Source organism: Lichenostomus cassidix, chromosome 7 (assembly GCF_008360975.1).
Source record: "Lichenostomus cassidix isolate B80296 chromosome 7, HeHo_3.0, whole genome shotgun sequence".
Taxonomy (NCBI): domain Eukaryota; kingdom Metazoa; phylum Chordata; class Aves; order Passeriformes; family Meliphagidae; genus Lichenostomus; species Lichenostomus cassidix.
Window position 1 is genome coordinate 28836322 of NC_139488.1, and position 21293 is coordinate 28857614.

Genomic DNA, 21293 nt, shown 5'->3' on the forward strand with positions numbered 1-21293 from the left:
ACACAAAGCGTGGCAAGTTTGCAGTGGGACCTATAAACTCCCATAAACCTCCAAATTTAGCTTTACAAGCTGAACCCAAGGGCAAACCAGCAACTCTGACCTCATCACATATGATATCCTCTTGCATCAGGTGGGTGAAACCTCGGCTCACATGCAGGGGTGCAGCTGAGGCCAATCCCCATCCAGCACATGGACATCTGAGCTGGCACCACGCTGGGGTTAACCCATGGGGTTTAACCCACCTCTTTCCCATCCCCTGGAAAAAGCCCTTTCCTGCTCCTGCGGGAGGTGCCTGGACAGGAAATGAAATCTTGCATTTCAGGCCAAGCACACACTGCATGGTTTGGCCCGGAAGAGTGCCTCCCCCAGCTTTTTGGTGCCCATGAGCAAAACTAAAAAAACATCCATTTTGGGTCTGCCCAGAGTGATTTTCCTCCACTTTCCCTTTTAATTTGTCTGCCAAAGTGAAAGCCAGCCAAGCACTTATCGCTAGGCTTTATCTCAACCTGCTAATTAGCGTGAATGCTGTATGCCAGCTTTCAGTAGGAGTTTGCCTCAACATAATTGTTGCATTATGGACCTTCAAAAAAGCAAAACACAACAAGAAACCCAAACAAACAAACAACAAAATCCACCCCCTACCCCAAATCCCCCTACACACACATGGGGAAGCCACCTTAAATCCTGGGTAGGCAATCCAGCGTGTCACTGGGCTTTTCCCATTGGCAGCTTACATGCACAGGAAAAAGCAAGGCCCCTGCAGCATGAATCCCCATGCCAGGGAAGCAATCCCACTGCACAGGATGGAGCTGCATCCTACGTCATGTATCGGATGAGCTTAGGCAGCTAGGCAGTTACAAATAACCTGACAACCTCTCCCAACATCTCCCATCCCATGCTAACAAACCACTGCAAACAAGCCATTCCCTACACAGATTGAAAGAAATGATCTTAGAATTGGGTTTAAGGTGACACAAAGGCTGAGCTGCCAGGCTAATGCTGTGTTGGTTCATTTGTCACATGCAGGAGACAGGACAACGAGAGCATCAGGATCAGCACGCTGTGCCACAACCCCCACCGCCCCATCGAGAACCTCATGGTCCCCAACTACAACACCTCACGCTGCATCATGAGCCACCAGCCCAGTGAGGATGGCATCATCTACATCTGTGGCTGTGTGGATGAGCAGGAGTGCAATGACAAACTCATCTTTGAGAACCACACCAATGGTGAGTTGTTCATAGGAGGAGCAGTGCTCAGGGCCTATGACAAACTCATTGTATTTCCAGGCGAGTGGGAGATGCAATGGCAGAAGGGGCTGTTCCACCATCTTCTTTGACCTCCCTATATAAAAGCTGGGTTAAAATCTCTACCCCATTCCTGAGCCCAGCATTTTGTCTGTGGCCAAAGCATTCCGCCCAGCAATACCTCCAGCCTTTGCCTGGAAACATCAGGTGGTGGAAAATCCACCCTATCTCTCAGTGGGCTGTGCCTTCAGTGCAGGGTGAATCAACTGGGGAACCCCGGAGCTGATGTAACCCATGAGAGTCAAAAGCTGTGAAAAGCTTAAATTAATCTCATTGAAGCAAATCCTGCCCCAATTTGGGAAGTGCTTGCATCCCCCACAGCTGTAACCTGAAGAGGTGGAGGTGCTGGGGTGCAGAGCTTGGCATGCAGGAATGCCTCTCCTGCTGCTCTCCTGGGAATTCCTGCAGCAGTTTTCTCCTGGGCAGGGATGGCTGGAGCTGCCCCGGAGCTGTGCACTCACATGTGAGCTTGGCTTGGCATGTGGCTGCACATGGCTGCAGATCCAACAGGAGCTGTAAATCCACAGGAGGGAAAACTAAAAGGCAGCTCGTTTCTGTACCTCAGGAGGGTCATATACTTTGGAAACATTTACAACCAGATCCTGAGCCTTTGGGGGCTTGTCCAAAGCTCCCCACCTCAGAGCAGACCAGGCTTATCCAAGTGTCCATCAAGAATCTGACCTGTGATGAAAGCAAAGTGAAACGTCTCCAATTTTCCATAATCACTGAACAAGGAGATGCTGAAAGTGAGCCTAAGCAGAACCTGCAAGCCAGTGGCATAGCTTTTCCTGGAACATAAGGAAAAGAGAAAAACATCACATGAAATGCAAATTCTCTGAACAAACAAGCCACTTTAATGCAGGCAAATGATGCTAAATTTGGCGGTTCTTTGCTGATTCCCCAGCCAAACATAACAGGTACACACACTTCTAGGGAGAGATAGTCAGATCCCAAAGCTGATGCTGGGATATGTAATTTCACACAAAAATGACAACTGGCTCATTGGAAATGCCGCCCCCAGTGAAGGCTCCAGAACCAGCCTCCTCCTGTCAGCCGGCGTGGAAAGCACTGCAAGTGGGAGCAAGAGCAGTGCAGGTCTTTAACAGCTCTCTCCTCTTTGACATGGGCCATGGAACTGACTTAGGCAAACCCCAGGCTCACAGACACCACTCTTTACATCCTTTTCTTCTGCTTTAAGGGATCATTCGCATTCTAAATATTAACTTTATGTCATGTTCAATGGTGTAGACAACTCCTGAGCAGAGAAATATCCAACAGAGACAAGCACTTCTCCAGCAGCTGAAGCAGGCAGATTTTTTCCTGTTTCTTGATTCCTTAGCCCTGCTTTCAGGTCTGGGCTGCTGGGTACCATTGCCCTTGCACTAGGGGTGCAGGGGACACCATCAGAGCTCAGAGACCATGCTAATGAACACACAGAGCCATAATTTCCTAAAGCTGTGTGCACAGGAGCCCAGTGGACACCTTGGGAAGATGCTGGGTAGGGTGGAGCATGCCAAGCCCTTTCCACCTCTGCTCCAGCTGAGCCCAGCCCTGGAGGTCCATATCCCCTCAGCAGGGATGGGAGACACTCATACAGCAATGCTCAACAAGGTGTCACAGACCTGTGGGTATTGCCAGAGAAACTACATTTGCTCTCTGTAGAAGTGGTCTAATCCCAGCAAACCCTGTGTATCAAAAGACTTCCATCAGGAATGGGGATCCTCATGAAGGAATTTCCTGAAGTTGTGTTAACTTCCCCTTTTTGGGAATTGTGCACACAACTTCCTTAAAAATATCTTCTCTTTCTCCAGAGTTTCAAAGATGGGATCTGAAGCATCGGGTAAATCCATTAAAGCAGTAGGTGATATCCAAGCCTAGCACTTTCCAAGATAAACATATTCCTGAATTAGTTATTGATTTATATCAGTTTAGGTTGATCTTGTGGTTTAAACCTGATGCCTATTTTAGAAACGCTTTCACAGCCTTGCAGAAATTAGCTGCAGCACATTTTTTTGAAATTTGCCAAGGAAAATAGCTAAATGCTCTGTTTTTCCAGAACCTGAATTATGATCTGCACACACTGAGGTCAAGCAGCGAGAGTTTTGCTTATGGAATGATTCTTATCCCTCTTCCCCTGGGTTATTATCCTTGGCAGAAAAACCTCTGAGTAAGATTTTACTTGAATATCTCTACTGAAGTCAGCATGTTTATTCCAGGAATCGCGAACTTCAAAGGATCAGACAATTATATGTTGTGTGAGGGTTATGGCTTTGTGTGCGTGTCCTCCCCCCAACAATCTGAAGGCCAACAGGGGGTTTAAAAGAAATAAAACAAATGCAGCCATGCCCTGGCGACTGATGGGGTTGCTGTTGTCACAGGGTGAGGAAGGAGATGCCAACACTGGCAGACAAGCACTGAAATGATGCTCTTGTCTGCTAATTATCCTACAAAGCATCGCGGCACTCCCCTGGGCTGGGTGGTCCTGCACACTGCCCACCCCCAGCATCCCTCCCTGGCTCTCTGTGTACCACAGGGGTCCTGCAAAGCTCCAGCCCCAAGCCTCCTAAGAGATTTGCTGTGCTCGAGCCTTGCCTCACATTTATCACCGTTATTTCCCGCCCAGCTCCCCTTACCACAAGCGCAAGCACCACTTACGACCCCCAAAATTCCCTTTGGGTGGCAGCATGAGGGTCGCATGTGCCGCACTGCCCAATCCAGCCGATGCTGACCCTTTTCTCTGTTGATAAATGAAGCTAAATTTGAGCGCAAAACCGATCAGCCCCCTTGCCAAGCGCCTACATCTGGGTTCCGTGCCGGGCTGGGCTCCCGCGGCCCCGCCAAGGGCTGCGCTCCATTAACAGCTTTGCATATTTTCCTCCTCCGCGTGCTGAACATGAGCTGCGGCAGACCAGCAGTAGCACCTCGCCTGTGCTTCCCTCCCCGCAGGCTACTCCATGCTGCAGAGCAAAGAGGTGATCCCGGTGGCTGCCATCAGCCTGCTGCCCCCGCTGCTGGTGGCGGTGATGATCACGGTGATATTCTACCTCTGCCGCACGCAGAAGCGACGCAAGCGAGCCAAGGCGTGGGGAGGGAAACAGGGACAGCCGCCGGCGCTGCCGGAGCCGGGAAAGGCGGCGGAGCGGGAGGAGAAGCTGTCCGTGCTGATGGATGAGAGCCCGGCCGGCACCAGCCCCGGCTGCGCCAGCCGCCCCGCCGAGCTGCTCCCCATCGAGCTGGACGAGATGGTGGGCAAAGGGCAGTTCGCCGAGGTGTGGAGGGCCAAGCTGAGCCACAGCCGCTCGGGGCAGTACGAGACGGTGGCCGTGAAGATCTTCCCCTGCGAGGAATACTCCTCTTGGAAAAACGAGAGCCAGATCTTCACCGACACCAGCCTCCGGCACGACAGCGTGCTGCAGTTCCTCACGGCCGAGGACCGCGGCACGGGGCCGCGCCGGGAGTACTGGCTCATCACCGCCTACCACAGCCGGGGCAACCTCAAGGACTACCTCTCCCGCCACGTGCTGAGCTGGATGGACCTGCAGAAGATGGCTGGGTCCCTGGTGAGCGGGGTGGCTCACCTGCACAGCGACTACACCGCCTGCGGCCGCCCGAAAATCCCCATCGCCCACCGCGACATCAAGAGCACCAACGTGCTGGTGAAGAACGAGCAGGAGTGTGTGCTCTGCGACTTCGGCATCGCCATACGCCTCGACCCCTCCCTCACGGTGGACGACTTTGCCAACAGCGGGCAGGCAAGTATGACCCATCAGCCCTGTCTGGAGGAGCCTTTGCTAGCCACCGCCAGCTGCCCTGTGGCCAAAATCCCCGCCCACCCCTGCTGATGCCTTTGTCCTCTCTGCCGGCAGGTGGGCACCGCCAGGTACATGGCCCCAGAGGTCCTGGAGTCCAGAGTGAACCTGGAAGACCTGGAGTCTTTCAAGCAGATGGATGTCTACTCCATGGCCCTCGTTTTGTGGGAAATGGCCTCCAGATGTGAAGTGGTAGGAGGTAGGATCATCACACCGGGGTTGCCGTGAACCTTTTTGCTCCTTTACTCCCACATCCCAACTGATGCCAAATACAGGTCTTGGTGTGGCCCAAGTCTCTGCAGGGCTGCCAAGAGTTGGTGGCAGATCACCCCACGGCTGCCTGCTCTGTGTCCTGGGGCTCAAGGGGGGGGTGGCTCAATGGTCAAGGAGCAGGACTGGACCCCAGGGGACATCTGGTCCAGCCCCTGCTCAAAACCAGTGAGCTGCCAAGTCCCATGGAGCCTGTGCTGGTGATGCAAAGCAAACCAAGCAGGAAGAGCCAACGGTGTCTCCCCCTCCTCAAATATTTTTTTCTTCAGACAACACCAGAGAGCTTGTGTTGCAAATGGGGACTCACAAACCCCAGCCTCTGACAGTGTGACATCTCTCCTCATGTCCCAGAGCCACATCCTGGCATCTGAAAATGTGTGTAGAAAAACATTTCATTAACAGCCCTGGTGTTAGCCCTGCCTACCTTCTGCTTGCTCCCCTTTCCTTCCCTATCCCACCTACTCGCAATACCAGCCCATGGAGCTGCAGGAACCTCCAACCCTTGGCCAGAAAGCTCCAACTGCCCTGCAAGTCTCATGGTCAGCAGTGGACCCCTGCCTGGCTCAGATACCCCAGGCATCCTTTGTTCCCAAACTGGCATCCCAGACTATCCCTCCCTGCTCATATCTCACCTGCACTCAGATCCAGGCAGGAGCTGGCAGGAACCAGGGTGGCCTCTCACCTCTGCCAACAAGCAGTTTCTGCATGGTTGAGCAACATGGGGTTGCTCTTCTGGAAGGACCATTTCTCCTCTGACCAATTCCATGCCTGCAGCAGAAATCTGGAAAATCTCGTATCATAGTCAGCCCTCCCATCTTTCACCAGCACAACTCTTTTTGCCTGCTCAAAATATGTCTCACCCAAAGACAAACTAGGTCCTTTGTAGTGCATCTTTTGAGTTCAGGGAGGTGGTCAGATGGTTGTTCAGTGCTGTCTCTGAGAAGAACCTTTATGTGAAAACCCAGAAACATTATTTCTGTGTTCAAATTCTCAATTGTTTCCAGATCTGCTTTTTTTTTTTTTGCAGACTGTTAAAAACAAATCCATTCTTATCCGGTGGACCATACCAAAACAAAGCAGGGAATGCACCAAAAACATCCTGTAATGCTGCTGTTGCTTCCTTGCAGAGGTAAAGAATTACGAGCTGCCTTTTGGGTCCAAAGTGCAGGAGCAGCCTTGTGTGGACACCATGAGGGACATCGTGCTGCATGGCAGAGGCCGGCCTGAGATCCCGAGCAGCTGGCTGGTGCATCAGGTAAGCTGGGAGCAACTCGTTCAGGAAAGAGCAACACACTAAACCAGCCTGAAAAATTAAAGTTAGAGCCAAAAAGTGGGCAGAACTCCTGGGCTCTACTTCCACCTCCACTGTGGATGGCTGGCTCCACATGAGTCCCACTGGACTCACTTCCTTGTTGCATAAAAGCCACCAGCCATGGGTACAGCAGAGTGTGTTGATCAATAGCCATTATCAGGAAGCTATGAATGCCAGCTGAGGGGTTTCAGCTACCCTGAGAATAACTGCAAAATGGAGCATTTCAGTGCAGCTCTTCTGATGAAATGGTAAATCGTTGGATTTCACAAAACTCCTCCCTTAGGCACCTTGTCTGGAAGGCTCAGGAAACACACAGTCCCTCACACACAGCCATTCACAGCAGGCACAGAGGGAAGGGAGGTGCATCCAGCCTTCTGCCTGCTTGGCTCTGGAGGTTTCAAGCTCAAAATTACCTTTAACATGAAAGAAAGATTTCCATTTCTACAAGGAAGAGCAAACCAGGAAACATCTTCTTCATGCAAAACACTCAGGAAATGTTTGTGAAGCTGAGAGCAGGGACTCTGCAAGGCTCAGGGCTTGCCAAGGGAAGTTTTTCACCAGCCTTCTGAGGGTCTGAAAAAAAAGCGTGTCAGCACAGAGAGCATAACCCAGTGTTCTAGAACAGGAACATTTCAGCAGTGATGAAATGTGCTCTGTTAAAACCACCCACAAGCACACCCAGAGCAACCAGCTACAGAAACAGAGCTCCCTCCTGCCCCTGACAGTCCTCTGCCCCAGGCCAGTGCTTTCTGCCACACACTAAGGACACGAAGTGTAACATGCATCCTGATAGTGACTATTCACATCTTGCCTGACTTTGGTACTTCTTGAATTTCACATGTCTTGTGGAAAAACACCATCTGCTGATCAACACACCCATTCACCTGAAAATCAAGCTGGAACATTGAGCCTGCCAGCTTTCAGAGCCCTGTTCTGCTCAGTGCATCATTTTGCAGTGTCTACCCATAAAACACACTGCCACTGCTCCCACCCTGCCCTGATGGCACACACAGGCAGGCTTTGCATGAGGAAAGAGAGGATTTCTTGACCTTAGGAGGCCATATGTTCCCTACAATGTCTCCTCTCAAAACCATGTTTGTCCAGAGACTCACAGCTGACCTGACTGACCAAAACTGCAAACAGCATCAAATGAATCAGTGGTTTCTGCAGGACCCCCAAGGAGTTTATCAGTCAGTGAGTTCATTTCTGAAGCTCTCCCAGCCTTTTTCATCCACAAAGGCAAATACAGGAACTTCAATCAGCACTGCCACGTATTTGAAGCCTTTGAGTATTCATCTCAGACATTCACCTCCGAGGGTCTCCGATAAACTTTGAAACCACAGAAAAAATATACAGAGGCTTGAGTTGTCAAAAATCATACTTTGATAGCGTGTGAGCATAACTGTGCTGTTCCCAGGGCTGAAGGGAGGCTGACTGCAGTCACCTCCCAGAAATAACGTTGCTGTAGGTGGGTTGGTCTAGCAAGTAAACAGAACAAGGCTTATAATGTGGAAGTTTTATTGGACCATCTGATGGTCACTGGGGAAGAGGAGCAGAAAAGCCACGTTGTGTTGCTGAAAGTTTTTCTCTGACTAATCTCTGCTGATCTAATAAACGTCTCCTTACAAGCCTGGCTTTACAGCATTTTCCAGGCATTTTGCAACCATTCTCCCCGGGATGAGGAATTGGGCAGCACCATCTGCTGGGAAGCAGCAGAAAGCCACCAGCTTGTGCCATTTCAGGGGTCAAGGCTGGCTTCCTGCTGGAAGAAGCGTTAGGTGACACCCAGAAAGGGTGACAAACACCCATAGATGTTCCCCCCAATGAAAATAAGCTTGCTGCAGAGCTCCAAATGCTACTTTGGTGGTTTCAACCACCAGGATTGCTCGCAGTCAAGTGAAGACCATGGTTTGTTTTTCAGCAAGTGTCAGCACTAATTTCCCTGACAGGGCTGACTCATCCAACAGCAGCTTCAGGGCAACTGTTTGCAAGGCCTCACAACAAAGTCAGCTGAAGAAATTTATCCCCAGTTTCCCAGATAACTTACAAACCCCTTGGGTCCGTGCTTCTACCTTGTTTCACACCCCACCACATTTAAACAAAAAAAACAAAAAAAAAAAAAAGTTTTTTTAGGGCAGGTAAATTCCTGAATCTGGTTCACAAAGCAGCTGAACAGACTCATCTACACAACCAGAGGCTCATGCAGGACAGGAAGGAGCACTGGAAGCTTAAGTCAATATTGCCACTGAAAATACACTTGTACAACTCAGCATCCTTTGGAAACTTGGAATAACAGGTATCAAATATAAAAGCCAAACTAAGTCCATTTTGTAAGCCAAACATGTTTCATTTATACCATTCAAAAGACCATCATCACTACAAGGCAAACTGTAAGTAAGTCTTATTATTTCAGTGAAAAATAAATACAGAAAATCTTCGATGTCCTGTTTGAGAACAGGCTGACTTTAAAAGCTTCACCTAAGCTAGCTCATTTTTGCATGTAATCAATTACCCTCAAATCCTTTTAACTAAGCTAATAAATGAGTGACGTCAGAGGTGCTGAAACACACCATCTGTCAGTTTTGCTGTACACTCCTGTTCTCTCCAATCTGTGTCCATTACGGAAGGTTTAGTACAATGAACCTTAACAGAGAGCAGTGAGTTCTCAGTAAGGTGGAGAAGGGCAGATGGCACTGACCCTACATCTCTGTAGGACTTGGATCTTCCTCCTGTGTGGGTCCATAGGAGACTTTAGGGTTCTCTTAATTGCAAATTAAGAAATACACAAAACCCACAGAAAACCACAAAGCTTTATTTAGAATAATGATTTTTCCACTGTGTTCCAACTTTAGTTGACAATGATGCCAAGAGCAATAGCACATGATGGAATTACATGGGCGAAAGAAGGTTCAACACAGCTTCTGGTGCTGGCTGTGTTACTAGCTAAAGAGTGGGGAAAATACCAGCTGAATACTACCATTTATTTTGTTTCTAAGCCCAAAATATTGTGACTCTTTTCAGAGCCCTACACAATTGGGCAAAAAAAAATAGATTTCTGGGAGACATAAGCATTGTAGCTGAGAGGAACTCCACATGCTCTGGAGTAAACTGGGAAGCACCCCATCCCACTTCAAGCAAAACACTATTTTGTGATAAGAGAAGAAGGTTCAGCTGCACCCTGCAATGAATGCTTGGCATGACACACCCTTTTCAGAGTGCCACTAAAACATAAAATCAGATTTAAGAAATTAATTCCAAACTTGCCTTTGAAAACCCCCCACCCACCCATCCTCTCCCTCAGGTGTAACAGGCACAGCTCAAACCCAGTGCCTGGGCTCAGCCAGCAACCTGCAGGTCACCATCTCTCCTGTTGCTCCTGATTTTAGGATGCTCTGATCCAAACGGGCAAGGCTGAGACAGGAGATAAACAGGGGCTGGAAGGAACCAGGCCTTTTAAGTCTTACAGCCAGCACAAGCCAATTTCCAGAGAGCACGGGAAATGCTTGGGAGCAGATGCCAGGGGAGCTGAGGCTGCTGCTGTAACACAAGCAGTGCCAGTGGAAGCATTCAGCACTTCCACAGCTTACCCAGGCTGTGGGTAACCCAGGCTGGTTCCTCTTGTGCTTAAGCTTGGCCAAAAACAGCCTTTATGCAGGAGGCTGTCAGAAGTGTGCTAAAACACAGACTGTTAGATCCTCTTCCTCCTGCCTTCTGATTCTAATTCCAGCCCCTCTGACTGCAGGGAATGCGCTTCCTGTGCGACACCATCACCGAGTGCTGGGACCACGACCCCGAGGCTCGGCTCACTGCCCACTGCGTGGCTGAGCGCTTCAACCTGATGGCACAGATGGATTGTGATGACATCCTCAACAACAACATGGACAACGAGGCCAGCAAAACAGCTTCTCCAGGTGGGGAGCACCAGGACAGTGATGGGAGCAGAAACATTCAGTGACGCAGCAGGCTAAAGTCCTCATCGCGAGGAACAAGAGGATAAGGGAGAAGAATTTAGCTCATGGGGGAAAAAAACCTCACTGTCTTTCAAAATGGAACTAAGATCTAGTACATAAATTATTTATAAGATCTGTTTCTTCCCACAGATACAGTGAACTGTGGAATCAATATTTTGGTTAAAGTGCGACATTATTATATGAACTGACTTTGTACTTCCTTAAAATGTATAATGATGCAATGCATTCCTTTTATTATTTTTTAAAATAATAATGTTTAATCTTTTATTAATAAGCACCTGAATTCCATGTCTATCTTTTTTAAGTCCTTCCACATTGTCATCATGAGTTTCTTTTCTAACTTACTCTGCAGTGATCAACACAATTTTCCTTTTTTTTAATGGCATACACACACACAGACACACACAAAATCTGTTGCAGCAGCAAGAAAAGACATCATGAGACGTACCACACCCTCTATGGAAGAAATGCTGGCATCCAAGAAAATCACACATTCAACATTGCGCAAAGATCCACAGTAATCCAGTTTGTAAAAGCCTGATATGATGCAACTCCAACATACCTTTTCTCACTGGGGAATTCCTGGGTTAATTGATAGTTCAGGTGGGTGTGTGAAGCTTCTCTGGGAGAGAAGAAAGAAGCCACCAGTGTAGACATGGCTGCTTCACCCTAAAAACTCTCAGTGCAGGATATCTAGACAACCCTTTGCCCCATTAGACCAGTTTCCAGGCACCTCTAGCCAGATTTGTGCCACAGTAACAGCATCAGCACAAGTGTGTTGGCCAATTCTTCTTGTGACTCTTGCACCTCCCTGCTGGGTTACCTGACCTGAAGAAACAATCAGACAGAACTGAGACATTTATTCCCATGATTCCCAGATCAATCCAGGCTGCCTCTATTCTGGAAAGCAATTAAGGAAAGGTAAGTCACACCTCGCTCTGAAACCTGGTACTGTGCAAATCACTCCACCCTTGGGAGCAAAGAGGAAAATCTTCAGGTGCCCCTAAGCCCTGCAAGCCCATACCTGACACCTACAGAGAAGTGTGTTTTTTGGGATAGCATCCAAGAGGAATACATTGTTTGCCACCACACAGCTGCATGATCAGCCCAGAAAGAGGGGAAGGAAGCAAATCATGCAACAGCCACAAGTTGTCTATAGTCAAGGCTCCCCAGTGTGGAGCAGGAAAGCAGAACTGCAGGGCTGGTTTGGTTCTCTGAAGTGTTCAGCTATGAAAGCACTAGCCCATATAAAAACCTTTTCTTCTCTACCTATTGTTTCCACCTCCTTGGACTGTTTTTACAGCTACTAAATTAAAAGCCTAGAACCAAATTGTCTCCATCCCCTCCAAAGGTCGGAAGGGGAATGAATAAGGTTGCATCAAATCTAAATAACAAAAAATTTGCTTAGCTACCACTTATTCACCCTGCAAGTGTGACCACATCTGTCATCCTCATGAATCTTCACCTGGCTGCTGCCTCCTGATAAAATTTAAGATAACCCTTTTCTCTTGAAGCACATCCTGCCCAGCTCTCCACAAATCCACCTTTTCCACCCACCTGACTTCAGTCTCATTTCTTGACTATGTTAACCACTGCTCTGGCACAAGAAAAACAGAGCATGGCACAGCTTCTCTGTCATGGAGATTAAAATCTACAGGAACTCCCCAGGCTGTCCAATCTTTCCTTCCCATAGTATTTGTGCAGAATTTCCATACCAAGTTCGGCAAAAAATTGTTCAGATACACTCATGAATGTATTTACTTGTTCTTCCAAGCTCAAAAGGATTTAAAAGACACTCTGACCTGTTCTTCCCACAGGTGACAGGGACAGAGGGGGATCAGCCTGTGCAAACTAGACAGACATTGAAGGCTGCATCTGATTCTGATGGCTGAAATCCAAACTCTCCTGGGGAGATAGACTTCATCCTAGGCTTTACAGTTCATAATATAAATATGCTGAAAAACTTTATCTTTTCCTCTACCCATGCCTAAAATCTTGAACAACGTGATTTGCATAGTGCATTTTTTCCCGTAAAACACAAATCCATCAGGATTACACACCTGACTGCCTACATTAAACAGGGGTGACTTATCACACTGTTTTCCATGAGCAGCAGGCTGCACAGCACCTCTAAAGACAACCACTTTTTTAAGCTCCAAGATCTGTTTATGATTCAGAGAGCCTAAAACCACTGAGATCAATGAGAATTTTGCTGTTCAGTGGGGCCCAATCAAGCCAAGAAGACAGAAGGTAACATAAGCCAATGTCCTATTTTGCCATGCTCCCTGTTGGAACACACTGTGGTTCTAGCAAGCATCTACACAGGAAGCAGCACTGAGCCCTTCCCTTTGCTCCAGAAGGTACAGGATGGAAACAACATCAGTTATGCAAGAGAATCAAATCTGGTCAGAGTTAAAAATACATCCATTAGTCCACAGGGTGCTTGCAACTCTCAGAAGAATCACAATTACAATTTAAGCTGGATATTCAGTGGCTAGATTTTTTCTTTTTAAACTGTTTTCAACTATTTCCTTTGTTTCTAGAAGCAGAAATTTGCATCATAACTAAGTCCACATCAGAAACCATTCCAGTTCTGGTGATCACTTGAGCAAAGGAAGGCTTTACCTTTTTCCTAGAAACCCATGTTAAAAGAAATCACTTAATGTATTTTATAAAAATATTTCTTTGCATTAGGTCTATTTTTACACAACAATATTAGTAACAGCTTTCTTAGTGTGAAACCACAAGTATACCAGATGAGGAAGATAAATAACTTGACAAATAGTATTATACAAGGAACACGAATGGGTTTATGGTCCAACAAGGAAGCTTTTCGGTCTCATTTACAGCCATCAACTTGACAAATTCCCAAATCAAAATTTTAAGGTGAGTTTAGTGACTGAGTTTTTTAGTAAGCTTAAGTTTGACCCCTGGAGTATGTTCAGCTGAAAAATATTTGGTTTTGCTCTGATCACTGCAATATTAAAAGCTGGACCTTGCACCACAGCCCTTACTGTTCGTTTAAAGCAAATGTGCCTCATGACACAGATAAAACAACTATGAAATGTATGCAGTGTTCATCTATTTCTCTACCAGCCCATTTTGTGCAGGTACTGATGAACCATGGAAGGAAAACTCACACATTGCCACCATGATGCCTACCCCAAATCCTGGAATTGGGCAAGGAGCACACCCCAAATGTGCCACAGACCCAGAAACAAGGAGGAACTAATCCCACTGTTTTAATTTTTATTTTTATTCCTGGTTAAACATGAAAATGCCCAATGGATATCCAAAACTATCACAACAGGATGGTCATATAGAATATCACAAACAAGACAAGTAGGGTCTAAAACATTCTTCTGCCGGGGAATAGTTACCACTCAAGCACACAGTGCCAAAATATCCCACTTTTGCAACCAAGGAAAGCCCAGACAGATTTCCAGCATGAAAGAAAACAACAACAACCTACTCTTTCCTGGTCACCTGATCTTTAGGAAAGCAGACAGAACAAATGAATCATTTTGTACCTTTATTATCCCCCCCACTTCTCACAAACAGACTATGACTCGCATTGAGATCTCAGTGCATTTCACAGCAAAAAAAAAAAAATGTACAAGAGGATCAAAACAGTTGTGCATAAACCCAACTCTTATTTTTCTTTTTTTGCATGATTTACAGTTTGTGTTGAAAGTTAACATGGTTATTTAAACCTTCTGATGCATTCTTACACTTGCATCTTCTCTATGGAAAACATCTTACCAGATCACACAGTTGTGAGTTCTCATGATGCTGGATCAGGTGCAGCCATTGCCATGGCTGGGAAGTGGCAGATAATGTTATATACACTGATTGGAAGACTACATCAGAAGAAAAAACAGATTAAGGCACCACTGTTGGAAAAATTAAGGTAGCTTGTAGTTACAACAATAACGAAAGCCATAGTAAGTACTATTCTTAATTGCCAGCAATTCTTAGACTTCAATAAAATAGTTATAAAAAGGAAAAAAAATAAGAGGATGTTTGTACCTGAATACAGTTTCCTGATATCTGATTGTGTTTCAAATCAATACCCAGTCCTCAGCATAATTAGTTGTTTGTTTGGGTTTTTTTATGGTAAGATGAAAAACCAGGACCTACAGTCCATGTATTCAAGGTCACATTTCACTGCTTTTTCTGAACACCACCACAGGAGAAAAAACAAAACAACCCAAAGGACAGTTTGTAACACTGATACTTCATCTCTGAGACAATTACATGGGCAGAGAAATTTAAATACAAAATTGTATGTTTTCTGTTCATTTTGAAAGCTTTAGTCCTCAGGAAGAGAAGTTGGAGGAGAAAAAACAGGCCAGATTTCATTATATTATAACTTGAGAAAAACCAGTCACTCAAAGAGATTTAATAAAATTAGAGTTGAAAAGTGTTCAAATTACTTTTCCAATTCAAGTCAATTATTTCAAGTATATTAAAACGTTTCAGAGGAAAAATTTCTCCATGGTTACACTTCTAATTGCTTTTATAAATCCATAAAAAAGAGAAGTAGTCTCTACGTACATCCCATATTCCTCCAATGCATGCACACGTTCTCTCCAAAGAAAAGGTCGTCATGATCCAGTTGTTTCTTAATACTGATTTCAGGCACATCTTCCAAACATCCTTCCAGTTTTCGCCAAGAAGGTTAATTACTGGGCATAAAAGCAGCAATTTTTTTTGCTGTTGTCTACATGTGTACTGAGGAGGTTTCAGTTATTTAAGAGCTTGACACAGATTCCAAAGGAGTTCCTATGTCACTCCAAAATCCAACAGGTTCCTTCTTCTCTCAGGCAGCTTTTGCAATCAGATCTACTTAGAAGAATCTTACACAATGCAGATAAAATCTCTTGGATCATACAAAAAACAAGTTGGTTGAATGTACCTGGCAAGTTTGTCTCTACAACTTGGATTTTTACCTTTTTTTTTTAAATAACTTTAAAGTGCCCTAGTATAGTTATTTCTTTATGCTCATTTAAACTTGCACAATTACATAAAAAGGGGACACTCAGTGTGATTACTGTGTTCTGAGAGACAGAGGAAAAGGAGAGGAAAATCAGAAAACTCATCTTAAAGCAGCTTTTTTCTAGTTACTGTCCGTTTGCTGAGTTTGTGCGGCAGAGACTGTTTTCCAGAGGGGTTTGTGATAAACCCAGCCATCTCCCTGAAATATAAAGGGAAAATATGGTTATAATAAAGACACTGCATTGGGAGAACTTCCCTCACACAACTATTAGACTGATGGCTGTGAACAGCAAAAGGACAGAGCTGATATCTTTAACTCCCACCGATTAAGGCACAGAGATCAGCACTGCAGGCTCCTGACACTGCTTTGGAACACTTGCAGGCTCCTGCTGAGCCACCACACTCTCTGGGAGCTGACTGCACTTGTAATTAACCACTCAAAAACCCACTCTTCTCAACTGTGTGATCCAAATTACTTTAAGAAGCCAAACAAGCAGCCAGCAGAGAGGCAGCTACCCAGGATTATCAGCTCTAACACAGCCCAACTGCAAACCCAGAAATGAAATGCTCTCAGGATCATACTTTTCCAAGTACATCCATATCTTGGATTAGCAACAGAATTTCATCTTTTGTAAATCTAACAATACTAACAATACAACTATCAAACTTTGAGCTAATTATACGAACATAGCTTTAGAGAACAGAAACCTTCATGGGAGCTAACAGACAGTCCTGAACTTGACAAAACAAACCTGGAAGATGTCCAAGAAAAGGAAACTATTTAGCCTATATTCTAAACACTTACTAGCTCATAGCTATGGGAAGAAGAGGGGGAATTCCATTACTGCAGTGTAACAGATAAAACTTTCACTGCAATGAGAATCTAAACTACTATAGCGCAAATTTTACTCAAGAACTCTCCTCTTGCAAAGGGCTCAGCAAAGGTCTCTACACAAGTAAGGTCTCATTGTCTTGATAACAAGAAAAGCCTATTTCAAAGTTATCATACCAGCAGCCCCCAGTCCTCCTGAGCAGGTTGCAGTTCACCTTGTTAAAAGTCTTACTATATTATTATTACTACTACTATTACTGAAGTACAGGTTAAGACACTGAACAAATAAGCTCTATTGCAAATATAATGTAGAAGAACAAAAAAAGTGGTAGGCTGAGAATGAACTCACATTCCTTCATGCTAACAATAACATGTTGGGTACATACACACAGCAAAATTAGTACTATTGATTATTTTCTTTGGCTATTTACTGCTGCAGTCTGCTTACATGTGTATGTGCAAAACCATTTTCCATGTGCCATTGAGGAAGTGCTCAGTAAAAGAAACTGGAACACAAAACTGGCAAACATTTTGGTGCAAGGGAATCACAAAATCCAATCGTTTGGAAAGTGGAGAATGAAGTCACACCTTTACATGCTTATGAATTCTTATGTCAGCTTACTCCTATGGATCCCACAAAGCTAAACCATCAGATCTAAGGCCAAATACTCTATTCTGACAGGACAGATTTCCATATGTGCCCCTGCTTTCATAACAGCTCTGCTCCTACCTTCATCAACAGCAGCTAACTGCTTGGGAACTTACATCTTTAAGGAAATATTTAGTACACCAAGGTGTTTCTGTTTCAGCACGAAGTCTCTCTTCATTCCTCTGCCGTTCTTCCAGGGCTCGCTTGTGCTCTGTAGCCTTATCGATGTCTCCATCCCGCAGAGACTCTGTCACATGCTGCCACAGCCTCCTACAAAATACACTGGTAACTTTACTGTCTAAAGGTTTCCCAGCCTGCCACCTTGAACTGCAGGATCACTGCAGGCAGTTCTTGTGGAACAGGAGCACTCTCTCCACTTATAAATGACAAACCAGCCCAGGTCAGAGCACTGCAGTGCAGGTGAGGCCTCATGGCCAAGTCTTTCAGCTACACCAGCAACTGAGAGCAGGTAGGAATAGCTCTGAGGTTCTGACAGTGCCAATCTGATGTCTGTTTGCAAACCCTGTAAAGCTGCTATGGAAGTGTTATTCAACAAGCAGCTTCTTGTGAGGATGACCCTTGTCAGGAGTTGCCCTGCAGTGTAGCTGATGGGTAAAAACAAAACTAATAGGGAGCCTCTGTTCTGGTAAGCACTTTGTAAACTCAAAAAAAAAAAACCCAAACCCTCTGTTCATAAATTGGAGACAAAATAAACAAGTATGGGCCTGCACTTGGGTTTTCCACTTTATACTAGGCTCTTGATTGTTATTTTTAAAAAACATAAAAAATAAAGATCACTGCTGCTAAGCACTATCCACAAATCCTATCTACATTTTTTCTAAGGCACTCACCAGATTGCTTAGGACAGAAAGGGTCAGACAATAGCAAACACATACTCTACCTAGATTCAAAGGGGCCTTGCTTCTCAAGGGGTCGGACTCGTTTTCTTGTCACAGAGAGCTTTGTCAAGTCCACGTATTTGGTCTCCCCGTTGCTGTAGGTGAACTCAAGCACACTGTTCCACTCCCCCTGCACTCTGCACACCACCGTGTTCGTCATGTTCTGCTTCACTTCACCTGTGACTCTAGGAAAGAAATTTATTTTTAAAAAGCTGTGGCTGAAGAAACCCGAGGACTAATCCTTGCATAATCACTCAGTCTGGAATGAGTTTGCAAACTTGTCACATTGCCTTGAGAAATGTTAGTTATTTGAATTGCATTTGTGTGGAGAAGCTCAAAGAGCAAAGCGACTTTAACTCACTGCTCTAGCTCTCTTCATGTTACCCAGGAAACTTAATTTTTGGCTCCAGCTTCTTTCAACCCTCTTAAGGAAATTGAAAATGAAAAAGAAACTAACACAGGCTGGTTCACACATAACAAGCAGTTGATCATTTCTACTTGAAGTAGCACATTAGATACATAGTTCAGACTTGAAAAATAAAAATTGAACTTTCTAGCAAGAATATATCTAACTACCTGCTGACACTTTATCTTGCATTTTTACATTTCACTTTCTCCTTATGTAGGTGGTCTCATTTTCATGTTGGGCACACAAACAGCAGACACACTAAGGCAGAAAGCAAGGTAGGAAACTAGGAATCAGGAGAACTGCTTTTGCTCCCTGTCTTTTCCACAGAAGCCTCTGCCAGTAACATGGAAAATGGACATTGAAAATGTCTTTCTAACATGCAATATTTCAAAGTGTTGCATAATGCTCAAGTATCACCATAATTACACACACTGATACACAGTTTTCTTCTCAACTTCAAGACCTGTCCAAAGACCTCCTGACACCCATGTCATCCTGACCCAGTTTTTGAGCATTGCTTGGCAAGCAAATTGCCTGTCTCAAATACAACTTTTCTCATAGAAACAAAGACACAAAAGGGTCTGGCACTATGCAAACCAGACTTGGGACATTCTCACTTGTAAGGTGCTGCAGGATTCATAAAGAATTCCAGCTCCAATCAAACTGCAGTCACCTGTACACAACCCCCCCAAAATGCCACTTTCCAGCTCGCCTTTCTGCATTTCATCAGCACTCACACAAAGCACAGGCTACACCTCCTTCCACTTCCATTATGTGCAGCTGAGAACAGCTAACTTGCACACCACTGCCTTGCTCTGATGTCCTTTGAGAAACTGCATCCAAGAGTAGAAAGCAGCACTTCTGTGCTCCCACCTTGTGGGACACACTCAGAGGAAAAGGGAGCACAGGACACAAATGCCACTTCCCTTCTTCCACACACATGGGTCACTTCCTGCTGTGCTTGCACCTACCTGTCCTCCCCAAGCCTGGCATCAAAGTAGAGAAATTTATCTCTCAAGTGATGAAATTACTATCACAGGCCAGACCTTCCAGCACATAGATACTGGATGCTAGCCAAAGCAGAGCTGTGAGGAATCTCCAGGGCAAGAGGGAAAAGCTCACAGCCAGCTCACAGCAGGAGGCAGCAGCCTGGACTTCTGCCACATCCTGGTCCAGCAGCTCAAACCTAACTTAACCTCATTAGAAATATCTTTAAAAACTCAAACAGACTGATAAGTATGTGCTGCTCATGCACAGTTTTCCATCAAAAAAAAATCAGATTCATTAAAGAAAACATGACCAATAAAAGCACATTTAATTTTTTTCTGAGAAAGTTATCAAGTACTAACAATTTCTGAAAACAGCAGAAAGAGCAGCTGACAAGCAAGCAGCCTTAATCTTGTGCTGCTTTCCCTCCTGTGACTTCCACACCTCACCAAAGCTCTTACATATGGTGGAATCCCTGTCCTCCTCTCAAGAGACCTCTGAATGGCCTGAATGCGCAGGATGCCAGAAATCAGCCTGGTCAGCCTCTGCAGCTACATCTTCACAACTTTAAGAACTTCATTTTTTCCAAGCGTTGCAAGGTAACAAGAAAATACTGACATCCAGTATTTTAATATCAATCACAAAATTACTGCCTCTGCCCAGCTGAAAGTAAACAAAGTTCTATCACTCACTATCGAAGTGCAGTATTGAACTGCTCCATTAAACTCTCATTACCTGTATTTCTCCAGGTTGCATTGCTCTGACACAAAACCACTGCCAGCACTGCAGACCACAGTATCTGCCTGAAACAGTATTAGTGATAAAAATCTGCTGGGCACTTTTTTGTAATCTTGGCATGTCTGATACATGTCTAGCTGTTCGTTGTCATTATCCTCTATTTCATCCAGCTAAAGAGGTACAAGGAGCCAATATCCAGCTGAGGTCTAAGAACAAGGGTCACTCTCCAAAAAAATCCATACCATTGCCATAGCAACTCCCCTGCGCTCTGGGTAACCATGACAACACTGCTGCTTCTCATCAAGAGATTATTTTGGCAATGTCCAATCATCACCATGTCAAATTTTCAATAGTTACAGTACCTTGAACAGATCTCTCTTTAAAAAGCCTCTACATCTGTGACTAACTTCAGAGAGACAAATAACAAAACAGTTTCCAAAATTAAATCACTGAAGTAAAACTACATCCTCTAACTTATCTTCTATGACACAAGAAGAGCTATTGCAAAGTGGAAGATACATCATGAGCCATGGGAATAAAACCCCAAATGATGTGTCACTTTCAAATTGCACCAAGGGAAACAGAACTACATGTAAGCTTGAGTTCTTCAAACGCCATTGAGACAGGGAAGCTTTGTGTACAAGTTAAATTCAGAGCATTTATGGAAATTTAAGGAGCAAGGTGGGTTTTTTGTTTTCTTTAAGCAACAAGCATGGCCTTACCCTACTGTTTCAGGAAAAGTGATTTAGAGAAGACAGCTGATTTTTTGAAGCTTGTGAGAGCAACCCACATCTAGGAAGTTCTGATGTTCTAGGCTGTTACATATTTCATTACCATCTCCAACATATTAAATCTAAGAAAGATTTAAATAAACTCTATTCAGTAAACAGCTGAGTGCAAAATGCTCTGCAAACATATTCTTTGTGAGATTACTACTTAATTTTCTCCTTCCTCAATTAATTGTCTATATTAGCAGACACTTCCTAGAATCTGCTAGAAGCAACTCCACACAAACTTTCCCTGGATCTTCTTTACCTATTAGTTTTTGAATGTGCATCCAGGTGAAGGACTACCACTAAAGAATTACCATTTTTGTCCTTAAAAATAGGTAT

The 21293-nt window shown here is 45.0% G+C and overlaps 2 protein-coding genes across 3 annotated transcripts in view; one reads left to right on the forward strand and one right to left on the reverse strand.

The window, feature by feature from the left end:
* LOC146434860 (TGF-beta receptor type-2-like) overlaps window positions 1-10952 on the forward strand; it is a 29207-nt gene extending 18255 nt beyond the window's left edge. Inside the window, exons 3-7 of one of the 2 annotated variants that reach the window (XM_085067006.1) lie at window positions 1027-1229; window positions 4254-5059; window positions 5174-5315; window positions 6514-6641; window positions 10426-10551. In XM_085067006.1, the coding sequence (XP_084923132.1) occupies window positions 1027-1229; window positions 4254-5059; window positions 5174-5315; window positions 6514-6641; window positions 10426-10434 (1288 nt within the window). In that variant the 3' untranslated portion in view covers window positions 10435-10551. Of the gene's footprint in view, window positions 1-1026; window positions 1230-4253; window positions 5060-5173; window positions 5316-6513; window positions 6642-10425 lie in introns of both variants that reach the window. The other variant, XM_085067005.1, reaches the window with a different exon arrangement.
* Window positions 10953-14188: 3236 nt separating this feature from the next.
* The window catches only part of OSBPL11 (oxysterol binding protein like 11), a 38314-nt gene continuing 31209 nt past the window's right edge, over window positions 14189-21293 (reverse strand). The window contains exons 11-13 of the mRNA XM_085067003.1: window positions 18050-18232; window positions 17265-17418; window positions 14189-15866 (exon numbers count right to left, since the gene is read on the reverse strand). Of these exons, the coding sequence (XP_084923129.1) occupies window positions 15789-15866; window positions 17265-17418; window positions 18050-18232 (415 nt within the window). The 3' untranslated portion in view covers window positions 14189-15788. The remainder of the gene's footprint in view (window positions 15867-17264; window positions 17419-18049; window positions 18233-21293) is intronic.